We start from the raw sequence: 21,690 nt of genomic DNA, 5'->3' as shown, positions 1-21,690 counted from the left end.
AGCCTGAAAGGAAGAGCCACAAACTGAAAATGTTTGTCCAGGAAGGCAAACCTTAGGAACTGGTAATGATCTTTGTGGATAGGAATATGAAGATATGCATCCTTTAAGTCCACGGTAGTCATATATTGACCCTCCTGGATCAATGGAAGAATTATCTGAATAGTCTTCATCTTGAAGGATGGGACTCTGAGAAACTTGTTTAGACTCTTGAGATCTAAAATGGGTCGGAACGATCCTTTTTTGGGAACCACGAAGAGGTTTGAGTAAAACCCCTGCCCCTGTTCCCGTTTTGAAATGGGACAAATTACTCCCATAGTGGAGAGGTTTTTTACACAACGTAAGAACGCCTCTCTCTATCTGGTCTACTGACAATCGTGAAAGAAGAAACCTTCCCCTTGGGAAGGAATTTTTGAACTCCAACTGATACCCTTGAGACACGATTTCTAGTGTCCAGGGATCCTGAACGACTCTTATCCAAGCCTGGACAAAGATAGAAAGTCTGCCCCCTACTAGATCCAGTCCCAGATCGGGGGCCGCCCCTTCATGCTGTCTTGGGAGCAGCAGCAGGCTTCTTGGGTTGTTTACCCTTGTTCCAAGCCTGGTTGGGTCTCCAGACGGACTTGGCTTGTGCAAAATTCCCGTCCTGTTTATCGGAAGAGGGGACTCCCTTGAAAATTCGAAAGGAACGAAAATTACTCTGTCTACCCCTCTGCTTAGATGTTTTATCCTGAGGTAGGAGGTGACGCTTACCTCCCGTAATGTCAGAAATGATCTCTTTTAAGTCAGGCCCGAATAGGGTCTTCCCCTTGAAAGGAATAGCCAAAAGTTTGGATTAGAGGACACATCCGCAGACCAAGATTTTAACCATAAGGCTCTGTGCGCTAGAATGGAAAATCCTGCATTCTTAGCCGCCAATTTGGCGATCTGAAAGGCGGCATCCGTAACAAAAGAATTAGCCAGCTTAAGGGCCTTAATTCTATTCGGTATTTCCCCTAAAGAAGTCCCAGTCATAAGAGACTCATTCTAGAATGTCAAACCAAAAAGCAGCCGCAGTTGTGACAGTTACAATGCAGGCCGTCGGATGCAATAGAAGTCCTTGATGAACATATAGCTTTGTGAGAAGACCCTCCAATTTTTTATCCATGGGGTCTTTGAAAGCACAACTGTCCTCAATAGGGACAGTCGTATGCTTAGTTAGGGAAGAGATAGCTCCCTCCTTAGGGAACGCCTGCCAAGATCAACTCAGCTCCTTGGTTTTGTAATCAGCAAAGGAGCAGCTGAAATAAATGAAGTAGCTAATTAAGAGCTCAAATGCTGTCCTGTATCTCTTTAAATTTTAAAGGAAACAGTATAGTTGAGCGCGTGCGTGCCATTCTAAGTCACAAAGGATGGAGACACACCAATAAACAGTAGCAAAATAAAAACTCTGTTATAGTCTCACACAATACTGCATAACGCAGAGACCGCTCAGAAAGTAACTTGCAAAACGAACTGGTTAAGTCCCTGAGCAGTGTTCTCTATGTAAAGAAACCTTACAACAGCATGTATAATTTATGTAAAAGAAAATAGAGGCAAGATCTATGTAAAAAATTGCCAAGAGTCAAAATGCTGCTTATAGGAACCAATACTGAAGGAAGTTCTCATAACACATGTGGAACAACACCATCTGAGAATGTTCCTTACATATAAGGGTCAAAATATATGCAATGCATCATGTGATTGATAATACAGATCATATTAGCTGCACCTCCAATTAATTCTATCTTTACTTGGAATTCGTGCCCCCTGTGACGCCTCTCTGCCTACCTTGACAGAGAAGACGTCACCTCACTCTAAAAGCACTCTAAAAACTCTCTAGACAGTGCGAGAAAAACCTCCCAGCTGTATGCTGTTCTTTTGAAAAACAGCCGGGGAGGCACCATGCGACCCATTAGAGAAATGAGCCAAATAGCGCACGCACAATGGAACTAACAACTCTCCGCCCCTTTGTGGGCGTATGCAAACAAGTAGTGCGAGGGAAAAAAATGAAGCCGCCGGAAGATCAATGAGGTAAATGCGCGCACACAATGGCGCGTAACGAGGCTCCGCCAATCGTGGGCGTAACGAGCTCAATCTCCGGAGCACGGCAAAAAAATGGAGCCGTCGGGAGCCCCAGTCAGCACTAAAGTAATACACACTAAAAGGCACCAAGTCCCCTGTCGGGTGCCATCTCAGTACACTCCGTATGAATGGGACACAGAAATTTCCCTGTCGGCTGAGGAACGCAATGCCTAGTCTAAGCTGAAGTGAACAGGGTCAGCGTTAGAAAAACAACAGTCGCAAAACATAATAAAGCTCCCAGTCAGTTCCCCTTGTTACCGGAATAACACATTGGAACCTTATGTTAGAGCACATGATGCTTAAATATGAGCACCCTTTCTGTTGGCTTGTCAGTAATAGCAAGCGGAAGACACAGGGATAAGTAACATAACACATACCCTTACAAGACTCCTATATAACTTGATAAGCCTTATATAACTTATATAACCTTGATAGGATAAGCCTCTCCGCCGGCTGTCAAAGTAGTAATAAGCCGTTGGGAGTGTAGCTTGTGATGTACAGAACTGCCGTGGAAACTTACCCCCATCCCAGGGATAGTCCATAAATAAGGTGCTAAATCATTTCTGTGTGCGTGTTTCCAGAAAATAAAGATTTGCACTTACCTTAGACTTTGTCTTCCCAGCAGAAAGGCATCTCACCCGGCTTGTAAAGTTCTTTCCTCCTCTTCACATTGGCCTGTGGAAATAAAAAGTACTGAGCAGTTACTCCCTCAGACTTTTACGAGCAGGGCAGCATACATCTATGGGAGGCACAGTTAGAATTATGTCCCACAAGTTCCCATTGCTTTGAAGCCACCAAATGCTTCTCTTTTTGCACTGAGGAGAGTGATTTTATCTAGGCTATACCCCAGAACAAAGTAGCACACTGTGGCACTACCTTAAAAATAATAAACACTTGATTGAAGAATCTATAACTAACACCTCACTTTGCCTCTTCCTATCACTAACACAGGCAAAGAGAATGACTAGAGGGGGAGGGAAGGGAGGAGCTATTTATGCAGCTCTGCTGTGGAGCTCTTTGCCTCCTCCTGCTGACCAGGAGGCGATATCCCATAAGTAAGGATGAAATCCGTGGACTCGTCATATCTTGTAAAAGAAATTATGTTTTTTATTTTTTAAATATTGTACTTAAAGGGACAGTCTACACCAGAATTTTTAATGTTTAAAAAGATAAATAGCCTTTATCACCCCTTCCTCAGTTTTGCATAACCAACACGGTTATATTAATACACTTTTTACCTCTGTGATTACCTTGTATCTAAGCCTCTGCAGACTGACCCCTAATTTCAGTTCTTTTGACAGACTTGCATTATAGCCAATCAGTGCTGACTCCTAGGTAACTCCACGGGCACAATGTTATCTATATGACACACGACTTAACGCCCTCTAGTTGTGAAAAACTGTCAAAATGCATTTTGATACGAGGCGGCCTTCAAGGGCTAAGAAATTAGCATATAAGTCTACCTATGTTTAGCTTTCAACTAAGAATACCAAGAGAATACCAAGAGAACAAAGCAAAATTGATAATAAAAGTAAATTGGAAAGTTGTTTAAAATGACGTGCCCTATCTGAACCATGAAAGTTAATTTTTGACTAGACTGTCCCTTTAAAACACTGATTACTTTTAAAATGGTGGGTCTTGGGGGTTTCTAGGACTTAAAAGAGCTAAGATTGAGGAGAATAAATACTTACCACTCATCCAGCTTCTTTAAGCTCTGTGTAGCTTTTGGGTTTCTGTGACGTCAACACCATCTTCTGATTCCCTTGGCGATGCTGGGTCACTTGGTAAACAGGTATACAGAGGTAAGTACAGGGGAGGGGCATGGTGGGCTCCAAAAGCTCCATGACATGTGGTAGTCATTCACACTAAATACATTATGTGGATAACAACCATATGTTGTCATGCGAACGTAAGTGGATCATTTATTACAGAGACAGTAAACTTTAAATGTTTTATTGTTTAAAAGGGACACAAGTCAAAATTAAACTTTCATTATTCAGATAGAGCATGCAATTTTAAACAACTTTCCAATTTACTTCCATTAACAAAATAAGCACAGTATTTTTATATTTAAACTTTTTGGGTCACCAGCTCCTACTGAGCATGTGCAAGAATTCACAGAATAAACGATTATGCATTTGTGATTGGCTGATGGCTGTCACATGGTACAGGGGGAGTGGAAAGAGGCATAACTTTTAAAATTGTCAGAGTGCTATTGCATTGTCTTGTTATCATGCATTTGTTGATTATGCAAATCTACTGTGTTTACTAGTACTTTAAAAAGATAGCTAATGTCTTTATTACCCATTACCCATTCCCCAGTCTTGCATAGCCAACATTGTTATTTTAATATACTTTTAACCTCTCTGATTACCTTGTATCTAAGCCTCTTTTGACAGCCCCCTGATCACATGGCTATTTAATTATAATCTATTGACTTGTATTTTAGCCGATTGGTGCTGTGTCATGCACAACTTCACGGGAGAGAGCACAATGTTATCTATATGGCCAACATGAAGTAGCAGTCTCTTGTTGTGAAAAGCTATTAAAAAAGCATGTGATAAGAGGCTGTCTGTAGTGGCTTAGAAACAGGCAGAAATTTAGAGGTTTAAATGTTATAAAGTATATTAATAACATTGCTGATTGTGCAAATCTGGGGTATGGGTAATAAAGGCGTTATCTATCTTTTTAAACAATAACAATTTTGGTATTGACTGTCCCTTTAAGGAGTTTATAATGTAAAATTTTTACATTATAAACAATAACAAACACCTGGAATGTTGTGCCTCTAACATCAGCAATAATATCCATAACTTTAATTCCTCTGTACTGGTTTTGCCCTGTCATACCGATATGATGATGGATCTTACTTGACACCTATGTTATGTTGTTACATGAATGTCTAGGATTGGTTTTACACTCTTAGGCCTGTGGACTCAAATTATTCTAAGGATTTATATTATTGTATGTATCTATGTTGATCTTTATATATTGCACTCATAAACTGTTTTATATTTTAGCGCACTATGAAGAAGGCCCGTTAGAAACATTAAAGTGAATGTAACCTTGAGCGTACTCGCGAGTACGCTCAAGTTTACATTCACGTTAATATTGTTACCCTACTAGAAATAGTGAGATGAGCTATGATATTATGCATAGCGCTTCTAAGGTAAAATTATAGGTTATAACTTAAAATAGTGCTATTATGTTTAGTGCAGTACCACACTATTTTGACATAGATTTAGCTCTCTGTGATGTAGGAGTTATTGTCCTACTATGGGTTAGCACAGTTGCACTGACAATGGCAATCTTTGATATATTACACTTTAATGCAGCCATACTATTAGACAGTGCTATTTACTATAAGAGTTTTTACTATGATTTAGCATACTCACGCTATTTGACAGTGTTCTCATTGACTTATGCTTTAGTGCACCTGAGCTATTACACAGCGCTATTTATTTATTTAAGATTCCCTGAAAAGGACATCAGTAATTAAGTTCTTTTGCTAAAAAATAAAGCCCAAAAAGCCTATCCTAAAAAAGATGCCCTGAAAAGGGCATCAGTGATTTAGCTCTTTTGCTAAACACAAACTAAACCCCTCCAAAAAAAATTCCCTAATGCTAAACCCCAAAAGTTAAATCCGGCTGCTTAGGTTGGAAGCTTTGGCGATACTCCTCTTCTGTATTCTTCCTTGGTGATGCTCCTCTGGGGCTGTCCTCTTCCATCCATCTTCTAAACTTCTATTTGAAGCTTCTTCTTTTCTTCTGATCTTCCATCCGACGTCCTCTTCATGCAGTCTCTGCCGTACATTGAATGTGAGGTTCCCTTTATATAGAGGTGTCCTTGCATTTCTATTGGCTGATTTTTGAATTCTTAGTCCAATCCGCCAATAGAAAAAGATTTAATTCTATATTTTTGGAATATACCGGATTCAATGTTTTGAATATCGGGACTTAAGTGTGATATATAGCCCTGTATCATCTACAATTTAATATGACTCGGATCAGACACACAACTCCTGTATCCTCCTTATGCAAACTATATAACCTGCAACTTGAAGCCTATTTTATGCTAGTTATATACCCAAATCAGACCATTTGTTTAGAAAATGTGAGCAACATTTTTCTCTGCAACGCTGTCTTGGGCCAGGGTGCAAATGCATGTAGCTGGGTCAAACAAACTACAGCATCCCGGGGGGAGAGAGAGAACAAGCAACCTGTCCAGAAGTGAATAACAGTATTTGAGTCTAATATCTAATTAAGTTAAAGGGACAGTAAAGTTAAGGGCACATGAAATATTTCTTTCATAATTCAGAAACAGCATGTGATTTTAAACAACTTTCTAATTTACTTCTATAATTATTTTTCTTCGTTCTCTTGTTATCTTTTGTTGAAAAGAAGGGACATAAGCTCAGAAGCCTGCCCATTTCTGGAGCACTATATGGAGTTTTGTTAGAAAGTAATCTATTTCCTGCCATCTAGTGCTCCAGATGCCTACATAGGAATCTCTTCAACACAGAATATCATGGGAAAGAAGCAAATTTGATAAAGAAAATAAATCAGAAATTTTTTAAAAATAGTATGCTCTGCCTGAATCACAAAAGAAACTGTTTTGGTTTCTATATCCCTTTAAATTCACTTTGTATTCAAAAAGTGTCAGTTACTTAAAGTGACATTAAACACTTTGAGATGGTAATATAAAATGATAAATCATATATATATATATATATATATATATATATATATATATATATAAAGTCAGCAATATACTTTCTTTCTTTATTTTGTCACATTTTCTGTAATTCCATTCTGAAATTATGAGCTTTTCAGTTCCTGTTAGAAATGCAAGTGCAGAAGACTCTTATATTCCATACATCCATTGGCTGCACACTATAGTGACCTATTTATAACGGTCACTAATTGGCCACAGCAGAGAAGGTAACCTAAGTTACAACATGGCAGCTCCCATTGTTTTCTAGACACTAAAACTTTACACTTATGGTGTCAAAATGTAAACAACTATAAAAACTTTGAGAATAACATGTGGATGTATTTTTTAGACTAATCTTTTTTGAACGCATCACTCTATTTAGCATTTGTTTAGTGTGTCCCTTTAATTAATATATGTGGACAGTTTTGTTATCAGTGCATGAGTTAATTAAATACATTCTTTTAAAACGATTGCCATGAAAGCTACTCAGACAGTCCCGAGGTAACTTGTTTTTAACAGATATCATCATTGGGCGATATACTCAATGAGACGGGTATTTACTGCACCATTATTATCTAATGATGCACTCTACCTGTATTACTCTGTCTGCCCACCTTCAAGGAGCAGACATCTGTCTCTAAAGTGGCCAGACCAAAGTAGAAGGTGAAACGTAATGCTATATTAGTGTAATGAGAGACAAGTTTGAAAAGCGTATGTTTGATAGACAGACAGGCTGAGTCATGAATGCAAGGGAAGGGAGTGGGCGCCTTGGCTGAACCCGTGGTTTGTATATTAAAGAAGAAACTGCTTCAGGCATGAGGGCTGCCAGAGGAGAGGTCTATGGAACTAGTTTTATAGTTCTCTATTTATATTGCAGCTATTACATAAGTTTGAACATAAATTAAAAGAGTTATGCACAATTTTTTTAATAGAAAGTGCATGTGTTTAATGTTTACTGTCCCTTTAAAACTGTTTAAACTGATATTGAAGCTAAGAGAAAATGCATATTTGTGGGCAACCAACCAAAATAAATCAATTCCACAGTGCCTGAGAAGGACAAATCCCATAGCTATATTGGTGTACAGGGAGATGCTACCAGAAACATAAAAACATAAAACATTTAAAAAAAATCTAAAAACAGAATTTATGTTTACCTGATAAATTACTTTCTCCAACGGTGTGTCCGGTCCACGGCGTCATCCTTACTTGTGGGATATTCTCTTCCCCAACAGGAAATGGCAAAGAGCCCAGCAAAGCTGGTCACATGATCCCTCCTAGGCTCCGCCTACCCCAGTCATTCGACCGACGTTAAGGAGGAATATTTGCATAGGAGAAACCATATGTTACCGTGGTGACTGTAGTTAAAGAAAATAAATTATCAGACCTGATTAAAAAAACCAGGGCGGGCCGTGGACCGGACACACCGTTGGAGAAAGTAATTTATCAGGTAAACATAAATTCTGTTTTCTCCAACATAGGTGTGTCCGGTCCACGGCGTCATCCTTACTTGTGGGAACCAATACCAAAGCTTTAGGACACGGATGAAGGGAGGGAGCAAATCAGGTCACCTAAATGGAAGGCACCACGGCTTGCAAAACCTTTCTCCCAAAAAATAGCCTCAGAAGAAGCAAAAGTATCAAATTTGTAAAATTTAGAAAAAGTGTGCAGTGAAGACCAAGTCGCTGCCTTACATATCTGATCAACAGAAGCCTCGTTCTTGAAGGCCCATGTGGAAGCCACAGCCCTAGTGGAGTGAGCTGTGATTCTTTCAGGAGGCTGCCGTCCGGCAGTCTCATAAGCCAATCGGATAATGCTTTTAATCCAGAAGGAGAGAGAGGTAGAAGTTGCTTTTTTGACCTCTCCGTTTACCAGAATAAACAACAAACAAAGACGAAGTTTGTCTGAAATCCTTAGTAGCTGCTAAGTAAAATTTGAGAGCACGAACTACATCCAAGTTGTGCAACAAACGTTCCTTCTTTGAAACTGGATTAGGACACAAAGAAGGCACAACTATCTCCTGGTTAATGTTTTTGTTAGAAACAACTTTTGGAAGAAAACCAGGTTTAGTACGCAAAACCACCTTATCTGCATGGAACACCAGATAAGGAGAAGAACACTGCAGAGCAGATAATTCTGAAACTCTTCTAGCAGAAGAAATTGCAACCCAAAACAAAACTTTCCAAGATAATAACTTAATATCAACGGAATGTAAGGGTTCAAACGGAACCCCCTGAAGAACTGAAAGAACTAGGTTGAGACTCCAAGGAGGAGTCAAAATTTTGTAAACAGGCTTGATTCTAACCAGAGCCTGAACAAAGGCTAGAACATCTGGCACAGCTGCCAGCTTTTTGTGAAGTAACACAGACAAGGCAGAAATCTGTCCCATCAAGGAACTTGCAGATAATCCTTTTTCCAATCCTTCTCGAAGGAAGGATAGACTCTTAGGAATCTTAACCTTGTCCCAAGGGAATCCTGCAGATTCACACCAACAGATATACCAAATTATGTGGTAATATTTCTGGTTACAGGCTTTCAGGCCTGAACAAGAGTATTAATAACAGAATCTGAGAACCCTCGCTTTGATAAGATCAAGCGTTCAATCTCCAAGCAGTCAGCTGGAGTGGGTCGAACGGACCTAGAACAAGAAGGTCTCGTCTCAAAGGTAGCTTCCATGGTGGAGCCGATGACATATTCACCAGATCTGCATACCAAGTCCTGCGTGGCCACGCAGGAGCTATCAAAATCACCGACGCCCTCACCTGATTGATCCTGGCTACCAGCCTGGGGATGAGAGGAAACGGCGGGAACACATAAGCTAGTTTGAAGGTCCAAGGTGCTACTAGTGCATCCACTAGAGCCGCCTTGGGATCCCTGGATCTGTACCCGTAGTAAGGAACTCTGAAGTTCTGACGAGAGGCCATCAGATCCATGTCTGGAATGCCCCACGGTTGAGTGACTTGGGCAAAGATTTCCGGATGGAGTTCCCACTCCCCCGGATGCAATGTCTGACGACTCAGAAAATCCGCTTCCCAATTTTCCACTCCTGGGATGTGGATAGCAGACAGGTGGCAGGAGTGAGACTCCGCCCATAGAATGATTTTGGTCACTTCTTCCATCGCTAGGGAACTCCTTGTTCCCCCCTGATGGTTGATGTATGAACTTGGCCCTCGCTAGCTGAGGCCAAGCTTTGAGAGCATTGAATATCGCTCTCAGTTCCAGAATATTTATCGGTAGAAGAGATTCTACCCGAGACCAAAGACCCTGAGCTTTCAGGGATCCCCAGACCGCGCCCCAGCCCATCAGACTGGCGTCGGTCGTGACAATGACCCACTCTGGTGTGCGGAAGGTCATCCCTTGTGACAGGTTGTCCAGGGACAGCCACCAACGGAATGAGTCTCTGGTCCTCTGATTTACTTGTATCTTCGGAGACAAGTCTGAATAGTCCCCATTCCACTGACTGAGCATGAACAGTTGTAATGGTCTTAGATGAATGCGCACAAAAGGAACTATGTCCATTGCCGCTACCATCAAACCTATCACTTCCATGCACTGCGCTATGGAAGGAAGAGGAACGGAATGAAGTATCCGACAAGAGTCTAGAAGTTTTGTTTTTCTGGCTTCTGTCAGAAAAATCCTCATTTCTAAGGAGTCTATTATAGTTCCCAAGAAGGGAACCCTCGTTGACGGAGATAGAGAACTCTTTTCCACGTTCACTTTCCATCCGTGAGATCGGAGAAAGGCCAGGACAATGTCCGTGTGAGCCTTTACTTGAGGAAGGGACGACGCTCGAATCAGAATGTCGTCCAAGTAAGGTACTACAGCAATGCCCCTTGGTCTTAGCACCGCCAGAAGGGACCCTAGTACCTATGAGAAAATCCTAGGAGCAGTGGCTAATCCGAAAGAAAACGCCACGAACTGGAAATGCTTGTCCAGGAATGCAAACCTTAGGAACCGATGATGTTCCTTGTGGATAGGAATATGTAGATACGCATCCTTGAAATCCACCTTGGTCATGAATTGACCTTCCTGGATGGAAGGAAGAAGTGTTCGAATGGTTTCCATCTTGAACGATGGAACCTTGAGAAACTTGTTCAAGATCTTGAGATCTAAGATTGGTCTGAACGTTCCCTCTTTTTTGGGAACTATGAACAGATTGGAGTAGAACCCCATCCCTTGTTCTCCTAATGGAACAGGATGAATCACTCCCATTTTTAGCAAGTCTTCTACCCAATGTAAGAATGCCTGTCTTCTTATGTGGTCTGAAGACAACTGAGACCTGTGGAACCTCCCCCTTGGAGGAAGCCCCTTGAACTCCAGAGAATAACCTTGGGAGACTATTTCTAGCGCCCAAGGATCCAGAACATCTCTTGCCCAAGCCTGAGCGAAGAGAGAGAGTCTGCCCCCCACCAGATCCGGTCCCGGATCGGGGGCCCGCATTTCATGCTGTCTTGGTAGCAGTGGCAGGTTTCCTGGCCTGCTTTCCTTTGTTCCAGCCTTGCATAGGTCTCCAGGCTGGATTGGCTTGAGAAGTATTACCTTCCTGCCTAGAGGACGTAGCCCTTGGGGCTGATCCGTTTCTGCGAAAGGGACGAAACTTAGGTTTATTTTTGGTCTTGAAAAGACCTATCCTGAGGAAGGGCGTGGCCCTTGCCCCCAGTGATATCAGAGATAATCTCTTTCAAGTCAGGGCCAAAGAGTGTTTTCCCCTTGAAAGGAATGTCAAGCAATTTGTTCTTGGAAGACGCATCCGCTGCCCAAGATTTTAACCAAAGCGCTCTGCGCCACAATAGCAAACCCAGAATTTTTTCGCCGCTAACCTAGCCAATTGCAAGGTGGCGTCTAGGGTGAAAGAATTAGCCAATTTAAGAGCACGAATTCTGTCCATAATCTCCTCATAAGAAGAAGAATTACTAATAATCGCCTTTCCTAGCTCATCAAACTAGAAACACGCGGCTGCAGTGACAGGGACAATGCATGCAATTGGTTGTAGAAGGGAACCTTGCTGAACAAATATCTTTTTTTAGCAGACCTTCTCATTTTTTATCCATAGGATCTTGGAAAGCACAACTATCTTCTATGGGTATAGTGGCGCGCTTGTGTAGAGTAGAAACCGCCCCCTCGACCTTGGGGACTGTCTGCCATCAGTCCTTTCTGGGGTCGACTATAGGAAAACAATTTTTTAAATATGGGGGGAGGTACTAAAGGTATACCGGGCCTGTCCCATTCTTTACTAACAATGTACGCCACCCGCTTGGATATAGGAAAAGCTTCGGGGGGCCCCGGGGCCTCTAAGAACTTTTCCATTTTACATAGTGGTTCTGGAATGACCAGATAATCACAATCATCCAAATTGGATAACACCTCCTTAAGCAGAGCGCGGAGATGTTCCAACTTAAATTTAAAAGTAATCACATCAGGTTCAGCTTGTTGAGAAATGTTTCCTGAATCTGAAATTTCTCCCTCAGACAAAACCTCCCTGGCCCCCTCAGACTGGTGTAGGGGCCCTTCAGAAACCATATCATCAGCGTTCTCATGCTCTACAGAATTTACTAAAACAGAGCAGTCGCGCTTTCGCTGATAAGTGGGCATATTGGCTAAAATGTTTTTGATAGAATTATCCATTACAGCCGTTAAATGTTGCATAGTAAGGAGTATTGGCGCACTAGATGTACTAGGGGCCTCCTGTATGGGCAAGACTGGTGTAGACGAAGGAGGGGATGATGCAGTACCATGCTTACTCCCCTCACTTGAGGAATCATCTTGGGCATCATTTTTACTAAAATTTTTTTTATGACATAAAATACATATAGTTAAATGAGAAGGAACCTTGGTTTCCCCACAGTCAGAACACAATCTATCTGGTAGTTCAGACATGTTAAACAGGCATAAACTTGATAACAAAGCACAAAAAACGTTTTAAAATAAAACCGTTACTGTCACTTTAAATTTTAAACTAAACACACTTTATTACTGCAATTGCGAAAAAGTATGAAGGAATTGTTCAAAATTCACCAAAATTTCACCACAGTGTCTTAAAGCCTTAAAAGTATTGCACACCAAATTTGGAAGCTTTAACCCTTAAAATAACGGAACCGGAGCCGTTTTTATATTTAACCCCTTTACAGTCCCTGGAATCTGCTTTGCTGAGACCCAACCAAGCCCAAAGGGGAATACGATACCAAATGATGCCTTCAGAAAGACTTTTCTATGTATCAGAGCTCCACACACATGCAGCTGCATGCCATGCTGTCCTCAAAAACAAGTGCGCCATACCGGCGCGAAAATGAGGCTCTGACTATGATTAGGGAAAGCCCCTAAAGAATAAGGTGTCTAAAACAGTGCCTGCCGATATAATCATATCAAAATACCCAGAATAAATGATTCCTCAAGGCTAAATATGTGTTAATAATGAATCGATTTAGCCCAGAAAAAGTCTACAGTCTTAATAAGCCCTTGTGAAGCCCTTATTTACTATCTTAATAAACATGGCTTACCGGATCCCATAGGGAAAATGACAGCTTCCAGCATTACATCGTCTTGTTAGAATGTGTCATACCTCAAGCAGTAAGAGACTGCACACTGTTCCCCCAACTGAAGTTAATTGCTCTCAACAGTCCTGTGTGGAACAGCCATGGATTTTAGTTATGGTGCTAAAATCATTTTCCTCATACAAACAGAAATCTTCATCTCTTTTCTGTTTCTGAGTAAATAGTACATACCAGCACTATTTTAAAATAACAAACTCTTGATTGAATAATAAAAACTACAGTTAAACACTAAAAAACTCTAAGCCATCTCCGTGGAGATGTTGCCTGTACAACGGCAAAGAGAATGACTGGGGTAGGCGGAGCCTAGGAGGGATCATGTGACCAGCTTTGCTGGGCTCTTTGCCATTTCCTGTTGGGGAAGAGAATATCCCACAAGTAAGGATGACGCCGTGGACCGGACACACCTATGTTGGAGAAATACAATTTTAAAATACCTTCTTTCAGATACAAGAAAGAGAAAAAGACAAAAATGTATGCTTACCTGATACATTAATTTCTTTCATGGTGGTGAGAATCCACAAGCCATTACTCCTGGCATTCAACTCCTAGTGGCTATGAGCATGGCCACCATCAGGGGGTGACTCCAGTCAGGGGTCCTAGCATCCTGATCTAGGGCCCCAACTGACCTTTGCTGCAAACCACATCATAAATTTAGTGCTGGCGCGGCTGGGCTCTTGAATGCTGCATTATAGCAGGGAACTACATGTTCCAGAATGCTGTGCAGCAAGTGCCTGCAAATCGGAGGGGGAGGGAAGGGTTCATGGGCTGCAAATTGAATGGTTCGGAGCTCCCACCCAGAGTGGAGAGGGAAATAGGGAGAGGCTCCCTGCTGTACTGCATATGTCTCCTGGAAAGGAAAGGGCTCACTGAGGTATGGGGACTTGAGGAAGGGCTCCCTGAGCTGATCCAGTTAAGCAATCTGATTTTTTTAAATTTAAAAGTAGCTAGATTGATTGGATTGAGGCATTTGCAGTGATCTAGGGATGGTTGCCTTGTTCTCTTTTACTTATGGCAACGAGCAGGTTAATTTTCAGAGTAGGAGCAGTGAAACACACAACATGATTTGCATTGCAGGGCAGTCACAATAGTACAGCTCTGGCAGCTAGTAAATTATTCACAATCATCTGCCTGCTGTGACCCTTCACTTCCCAACTTGTTACTTTTCTTTGCAGCCTGCATTCAGTTAAAGCAAACCTAATAAATCAGTTTTGATGCCCAGCTCTTCAGTGAGCAGATATACACAAGTTTGTATTGATCTTTTAACCCCTTCATTTCCAGAGCCACTATAATGTAGGGTTTTTACTTTTTTCTGTATGAATAAAGCTTCTGATCTGATTTTATATATTTGCATTCTGCATGCTAGTCCTAAATTTTACTAAATTGTTTAATTTATATAAAATGTCCCTGTCCTCCCCAACAATGCCAATTTTCTGTGTGTATCTCTGCAAAAAGTATGATGGTAGTGTTTGCTCTGCATGAGACTTGAAATGTATATTAACCTATGTGCATGAAGTCTAATACCTGTTCTTAGGCACCATTTTACATTTTGTTTTGTAAAACTCCCAAAAGTTTTTTGTAAGAGAATTTATTGAAAATTATTTATTTATTGAAAGATCACAATATATAGATGCATATATCACTGCTAGGACTAGTGTATGTATACTGTCATCACTATGTAACATACAGTAACAAGGGCTTTACACACTTGGAATGTTTTTGTCAATCCTGTAAATGGTTAAATACATTCCCCCTTATTCTACAGATGTGCTTGAGGTGGTATTTTCAGGAGATCATATAGAATAACTTCTATATGATAAGGCGTGGATTGACAAAAATGTTGCTTACTCATTACTTGTCAATGACTAAGCTCCAACATTTCTAGTGGCGGCCTTGGCCATTAGTTGAATCTCAAGTCTAATGGTTTGTTTACTCTCACCACCTTGTGAAAGAAATAAGACACTGAGTAAAGTTCAAAAGTTTCTGTGCTCATTTATGGCTACTTTCATGGACTCTTTATGGTCTCCAAGTTATTCGCTGGCCTGCTAAATGGCAGGCACATCAATGCTTTTGTCTCACATACCTTTTCAGGCCATAGGCCCAGGTGAAAGTACAGCCTGGCCTGGAGAAGTAAGTGCTGAACACTGTCTGGGTACATAGCTAAGTAGAGATCTAGGGAGACTCTGAGCAGCATAAAACTCCTGTCTTTGCTCTCCCTGAAAATAAATAAATCAAAATAAAATTAAAAACATTATTTTATATTTAAAAGAACATACATGAAAACATAATTTATGCTTACCTGATAAATTTATTTCTCTTGTAATGTGTTCAGTCCACTGGTCATCCATTACTTATGGGATATATTCTCCTTCCCAACAGGAAGTTGCAAGAGGATCACCCAAGCAGAGCTGCTATATAGCTCCTCCCCTCACATGTCATATCCAGTCATTCGACCGAAACAAGACGAGAAAGGAAAAACTATAGGGTGCAGTGGTGACTGGAGTTTTAATTAAAATTTAGAACTGCCTCAAAAAAAGACAGGGCGGGCCATGGACTGAACACACTACAAGAGAAATAAATTTATCAGGTAAGCATAAATTATGTTTTCTCTTGTTAAGTGTGTTCAGTCCATGGGTCATCCATTACTTATGGGATACCAATACCAAAGCTAAAGTACACGGATGATGGGAGGGACAAGGCAGGAACATTAAACAGAAGGAACCACTGCCTGTAGAACCTTTCTCCCAAAAACAGCCTCCGAAGAAGCAAAAGTGTCAAATTTGTAAAATTTTGAAAAGGTATGAAGTGAAGACCAAGTTGCAGCCTTGCAAATCTGTTCAACAGAGGCCTCATTTTTAAAGGCCCAGGTGGAAGCCACAGCTCTAGTGGAATGAACTGTAATTCTTTCAGGAGGCTGCTGTCCAGCAGTCTCATAGGCTAAACGTATTATGCTACAAAGCCAAAAAGAGAGAGAGGTGGCCAAAGCCTTTTGACCTCTCCTCTGACCAGAATAAACGACAAACAGAGAAGAAGTTTGCCGAAAACCTTTAGTTGCCTGTAAGTAGAACTTCAGGGCACGGACTACGTCCAGATGATGCAAAAGACGTTCCTTCTTTGAGGAAGGATTAGGACATAATGATGGAACAACAATCTCTTGATTGATATTCCTGTTAGAAACAACCTTAGGTAAAAACCCAGGTTTAGTACGCAGAACTACCTTGTCTGAATGAAAAATCAGATAAGGAGAATCGCAATGTAAGACAGATAACTCAGAGACTCTTCGAGCTGAGGAAATAGCCATCAAAAACAGAACTTTCCAAGATAAAAGCTTAATATCAATGGAATGAAGGGGTTCAAACGGAACACCCTGAAGAACTTTAAGAACCAAGTTTAAGCTCCACGGAGGAGCAACAGTTTTAAACACAGGCTTAATCCTAGCCAAAGAATGACAAAAAGCCTGGACGTCTGGATTCTCTGCCAGACGTTTGTGTAAAAGAATAGACAGAGCAGAAATCTGTCCCTTTAACGAACTAGCGGATAAACCCTTTTCTAAACCCTCTCGTAGAAAGGCCAATATCCTAGGAATCCTAACCTTACTCCATGAGTAACTCTTGGATTCACACCAATATAAATATTTACGCCATATCTTATGGTAAATTTTTCTGGTAACAGGTTTTCGAGCCTGTATTAATGTATCAATTACCGACTCCGAAAAACCACGCTTTGATAGAATCAAGCGTTCAATCTCCATGCAGTCAGCCTCAGAGAAATTAGGTTTGGATGGTTGAAAGGACCCTGAATTAGAAGGTCCTGCCTCAGAGGCAGAGACCATGGTGGACAGGACGACATGTCCACTAGGTCTGCATACCAGGTCCTGCGTGGCCACGCAGGCGCTATCAGAATCACCGATGCTCTCTCCTGTTTGATCCTGGCAATCAGTCGAGGTAGCAACGGAAATGGTGGAAACACATAAGCCATGTTGAAAACCCAAGGGGCTGCTAGTGCATCTACCAGCACCGCTCCCGGGTCCCTGGACCTGGATCCGTAACAAGGAAGCTTGGCCTTCTGGCGAGATGCCATGAGATCCAGCTCCGGTTCGCCCCAACGAAGAATCAGTTGAGCAAACACCTCCGGGTGAAGTTCCCACTCCCCCGGATGAAAGGTCTGGCGACTTAGAAAGTCCGCCTCCCAGTTCTCCACGCCTGGGATGTAGATCGCTGACAGGTGACAAGAGTGAGACTCTGCCCAGCGTATTATCTTCGAGACTTCCAACATCGCTAGGGAACTCCTGGTTCCCCCTTGATGATTGATGTAAGCCACAGTCGTGATGTTGTCCGACTGAAATCTGATGAACCTCAGTGTTGCTAACTGAGGCCAAGCTAAAAGAGCATTGAATATTGCTCTTAATTCCAGAATGTTTATTGGGAGGAGTTTCTCCTCCTGAGTCCACGATCCCTGAGCCTTCAGGGAGTTCCAGACTGCACCCCAGCCTAGTAGGCTGGTATCTGTTGTTACAATCGTCCAATCTGGTCTGCGAAAAGTCATTCCTTTGGACAGATGAACCCGCGACAACCACCAGAGAAGAGAATCTCTGGTCTCCTGGTCCAGATTTAGTAAAGGGGACAGATCTGAGTAATCCCCATTCCACTGACTTAGCATGCATAGTTGCAGCGGTCTGAGATGCAGGCGCGCAAATGGCACTATGTCCATTGCCGCGACCATTAAGCCGATTACTTCCATGCACTGAGCCACTGATGGGCTTGGAAAGGAATGAAGGACACGGCAAGCATTTAGAATTTTTGATAACTTGGACTCCGTCAGGTAAATCTTCATCTCTACAGAATCTATAAGAGTCCCTAGAAAGGGAACCCTTGTGAGTGGTAACAGAGAACTCTTTTCCATGTTCACTTTCCACCCATGCGACCTCAGAAATGCTAGAACTATCTCTGTATGAGACTTTGCATTTTGAAAACTTGACGCTTGTATCAGAATGTCGTCTAGGTACGGAGCCACCGCTATGCCTCGCGGTCTTAGTACCGCCAGAAGCGAGCCCAGAACCTTTGTAAAAATTCTCGGGGCCGTAGCCAACCCGAAGGGAAGAGCTACAAACTGGTAATGCCTGTCTAGAAAGGCAAACCTTAGGTACCGATAATGATCTTTGTGAATCGGTATGTGAAGGTAGGCATCCTTTAAGTCCACTGTGGTCATATATTGACCCTCTTGGATCATGGGTAGGATGGTTCGAATAGTTTCCATTTTTAAAGATGTAACCCTTAGGAATTTGTTTAAGATCTTCAGGTCCAAGATTGGCCTGAAGGTTCCCTCTTTTTTGGGAACCACAAACAGATTTGAGTAAAAACCTTGCCCTTGTTCCGTCCGCGGAACCGGGTGGATCACTCCCATTACTAAGAGGTCTTGTACACATCGTAGAAATGCCTCTTTCTTTATTTGATTTGTTGATAACCTTGACAGATGAAATCTCCCTTGTGTAGGAGAAGTTTGGAAGTCCAGAAGGTATCCCTGAGATATTATCTCCAACGCCCAGGGATCCTGGACATCTCTTGCCCAGGCCTGGGCGAAGAGAGAAAGTCTGCCCCCCACTAGATCCGTTTCCGGATAGGGGGCCCTTTCTTCATGCTGTCTTAGGGGCAGAAGTAGGTTTTCTGGCCTGCTTGCCCTTGTTCCAGGACTGGTTGCCTTTCCAACCCTGTCTGTAACGAGTAGCAGTCCCTTCCTGTTTTGGAGCGGAGGAAGTTGATGCTGCTCCTGCCTTGAAATTACGAAAGGCACGAAAATTAGACTGTTTGGCCTTTGATTTGGCCCTGTCCTGAGGAAGGGTGTGACCCTTACCTCCAGTAATGTCAGCAATAATTTCTTTCAAGCCGGGCCCGAATAAGGTTTGCCCTTTGAAAGGAATATTAAGCAATTTAGATTTAGAAGTTACATCTGCTGACCAGGATTTAAGCCATAGCGCTCTGCGCGCCTGGATGGCGAATCCGGAGTTCTTAGCCGTTAGTTTGGTTAAATGCACAATGGCATCCGAAACAAATGCATTAGCTAGCTTAAGGGCTTTAAGCTTGTTCATAATCTCATCCAATGGTGCTGTGCGAATAGCCTCTTCCAGAGACTCAAACCAGAATGCCGCTGCAGCAGTGACGGGCGCAATGCATGCAAGGGGCTGTAATATAAAACCTTGTTGAACAAACATTTTCTTAAGGTAACCTTCTAATTTTTTATCCATTGGATCTGAGAAAGCACAACTATCCTCCACTGGGATAGTGGTACGCTTGGCTAAAGTAGAAACTGCTCCCTCCACCTTAGGGACCGTCTGCCATAAGTCTCGTGTGGTGGCGTCTATTGGGAACATTTTTCTAAATATCGGAGGAGGGGAAAAGGGCACACCGGGTCTATCCCACTCCTTGCTAATAATCTCTGTAAGCCTTTTAGGTATAGGAAAAACGTCAGTGAACACCGGTACCGCATAGTATTTATCCAGCCTACATAATTTCTCTGGGATTGCAACCGTGTCGCAATCATTCAGAGCCGCTAACACCTCCCCTAGCAATACACGGAGGTTCTCAAGCTTAAATTTAAAATTTGAAATTTCTGAATCCGGTCTCCCCGGATCAGATCCGTCACCCACAGAATGAAGCTCTCCGTCCTCATGTTCTGCAAATTGTGACGCAGTATCGGACATGGCTCTCGTGTCATGGGCGCGCTCTGTCCTTAACCCAGAGCTATCGCGCTTGCCTCTTAACTCAGGCAAATTAGATAACACTTCCTTCATAACATTAGCCATATCATGCAAGGTGATTTGTAAGGGCCTTGATGTACTTGGCACCACAATCTCACGCACCTCCTGAGCGGGAGGCGAAGGTACTGACACGTGAGGAGAGTTAGGCGGCATAACTTCCCCCTCGTGATCTGGTGATAATATCTTTACCAGTAAAGACTGACTTTTATTTAAAGTAACATCAATACAATTGGTACACATATTTCTATTGGGCTCCACATTGGCTTTTAAACATAATGAACAAGTAGATTCATCTGTATCAGACATGTTTAAACAGACTAGCAATGAAGGCTTACAAGCAATAGAAAAAACGCTGCAGCGCTTTTTAAAAACACAAAAAACTGTCACAGTTGAAATAACAATGAACTAAATCAGTTATAGCCAACAATTTTAACAGTAAATGTATGAATTTAGCAGAGGATTGCACCCACTAGCAAACGGATGATTAACCCCTCAATACCCAAAAAACGGATAATCAATTTAAGATTTAACGCTCTTATCACAGTCAAACACACTGTCACAGGTCTGCTGTGAATGATTACCTCCCTCAAAAATGAATTTTGAAGACCCCATGCTCTCTGGAGACGTTCTGGATCAAGGAAGAAGAAGCAGGAAGACTGTGCTAGAATTTTAACTGCGCAACAAGGCGCTAAAAAACATAATTTATGTAAGAACTTACCTGATAAATTCATTTCTTTCATATTAGCAAGAGTCCATGAGCTAGTGACGTATGGGATATACATTCCTACCAGGAGGGGCAAAGTTTCCCAAACCTCAAAATGCCTATAAATACACCCCTCACCACACCCACAAATCAGTTTAACGAATAGCCAAGAAGTGGGGTGATAAAAAAAGTGCGAAAGCATATAAAATAAGGAATTGGAATAGTTGTGCTTTATACAAAAAAATCATAACCACCAAAAAGGGTGGGCCTCATGGACTCTTGCTTATATGAAAGAAATGAATTTATTAGGTAAGTTCTTACATAAATTATGTTTTCTTTCATGTAATTAGCAAGAGTCCATGAGCTAGTGATGTATGGGATAATGACTACCCAAGATGTGGATCTTTCCACGCAAGAGTCACTAGAGAGGGAGGGATAAAATAAAGACAGCCAATTCCTGCTGAAAATAATCCACACCCAAAATAAAGTTTAATGAAAACATAAGCAGAAGATTCAAACTGAAACCGCTGCCTGAAGTACTTTTCTACCAAAAACTGCTTCAGAAGAAGAAAACACATCAAAATGGTAGAATTTAGTAAAAGTATGCAAAGAGGACCAAGTTGCTGCTTTGCAAATCTGATCAACCGAAGCCTCATTCCTAAACGCCCAGGAAGTAGAAACTGACCTAGTAGAATGAGCTGTAATCCTTTGAGGCGGAGTTTTACCCGACTCGACATAAGCATGGTGAATTAAGGATTTCAACCAAGATGCCAAAGAAATGGCAGAAGCTTTCTGACCTTTTCTAGAACCGGAAAAGATGACAAATAGACTAGAAGTCTTTCGGAAAGACTTAGTAGCCTCAACATACTATTTCA

General features: G+C 41.8%; 1 protein-coding gene across 1 annotated transcript in view; it reads right to left on the bottom strand.

Annotated features, from left to right (window-relative positions):
* The window catches only part of FBXO21 (F-box protein 21), a 162,051-nt gene that overhangs the window by 40,872 nt on the left and 99,489 nt on the right, over window positions 1-21,690 (bottom strand). Inside the window, exon 9 of the mRNA XM_053701685.1 lies at window positions 15,442-15,574. Coding sequence (XP_053557660.1) covers window positions 15,442-15,574 — 133 coding nt within the window. The remainder of the gene's footprint in view (window positions 1-15,441; window positions 15,575-21,690) is intronic.

This window comes from Bombina bombina, chromosome 2 (genome assembly GCF_027579735.1).
Source record: "Bombina bombina isolate aBomBom1 chromosome 2, aBomBom1.pri, whole genome shotgun sequence".
NCBI classification, from domain to species: Eukaryota; Metazoa; Chordata; class Amphibia; order Anura; family Bombinatoridae; genus Bombina; species Bombina bombina.
This window is presented reverse-complemented; position numbering and strand designations above follow the sequence as displayed.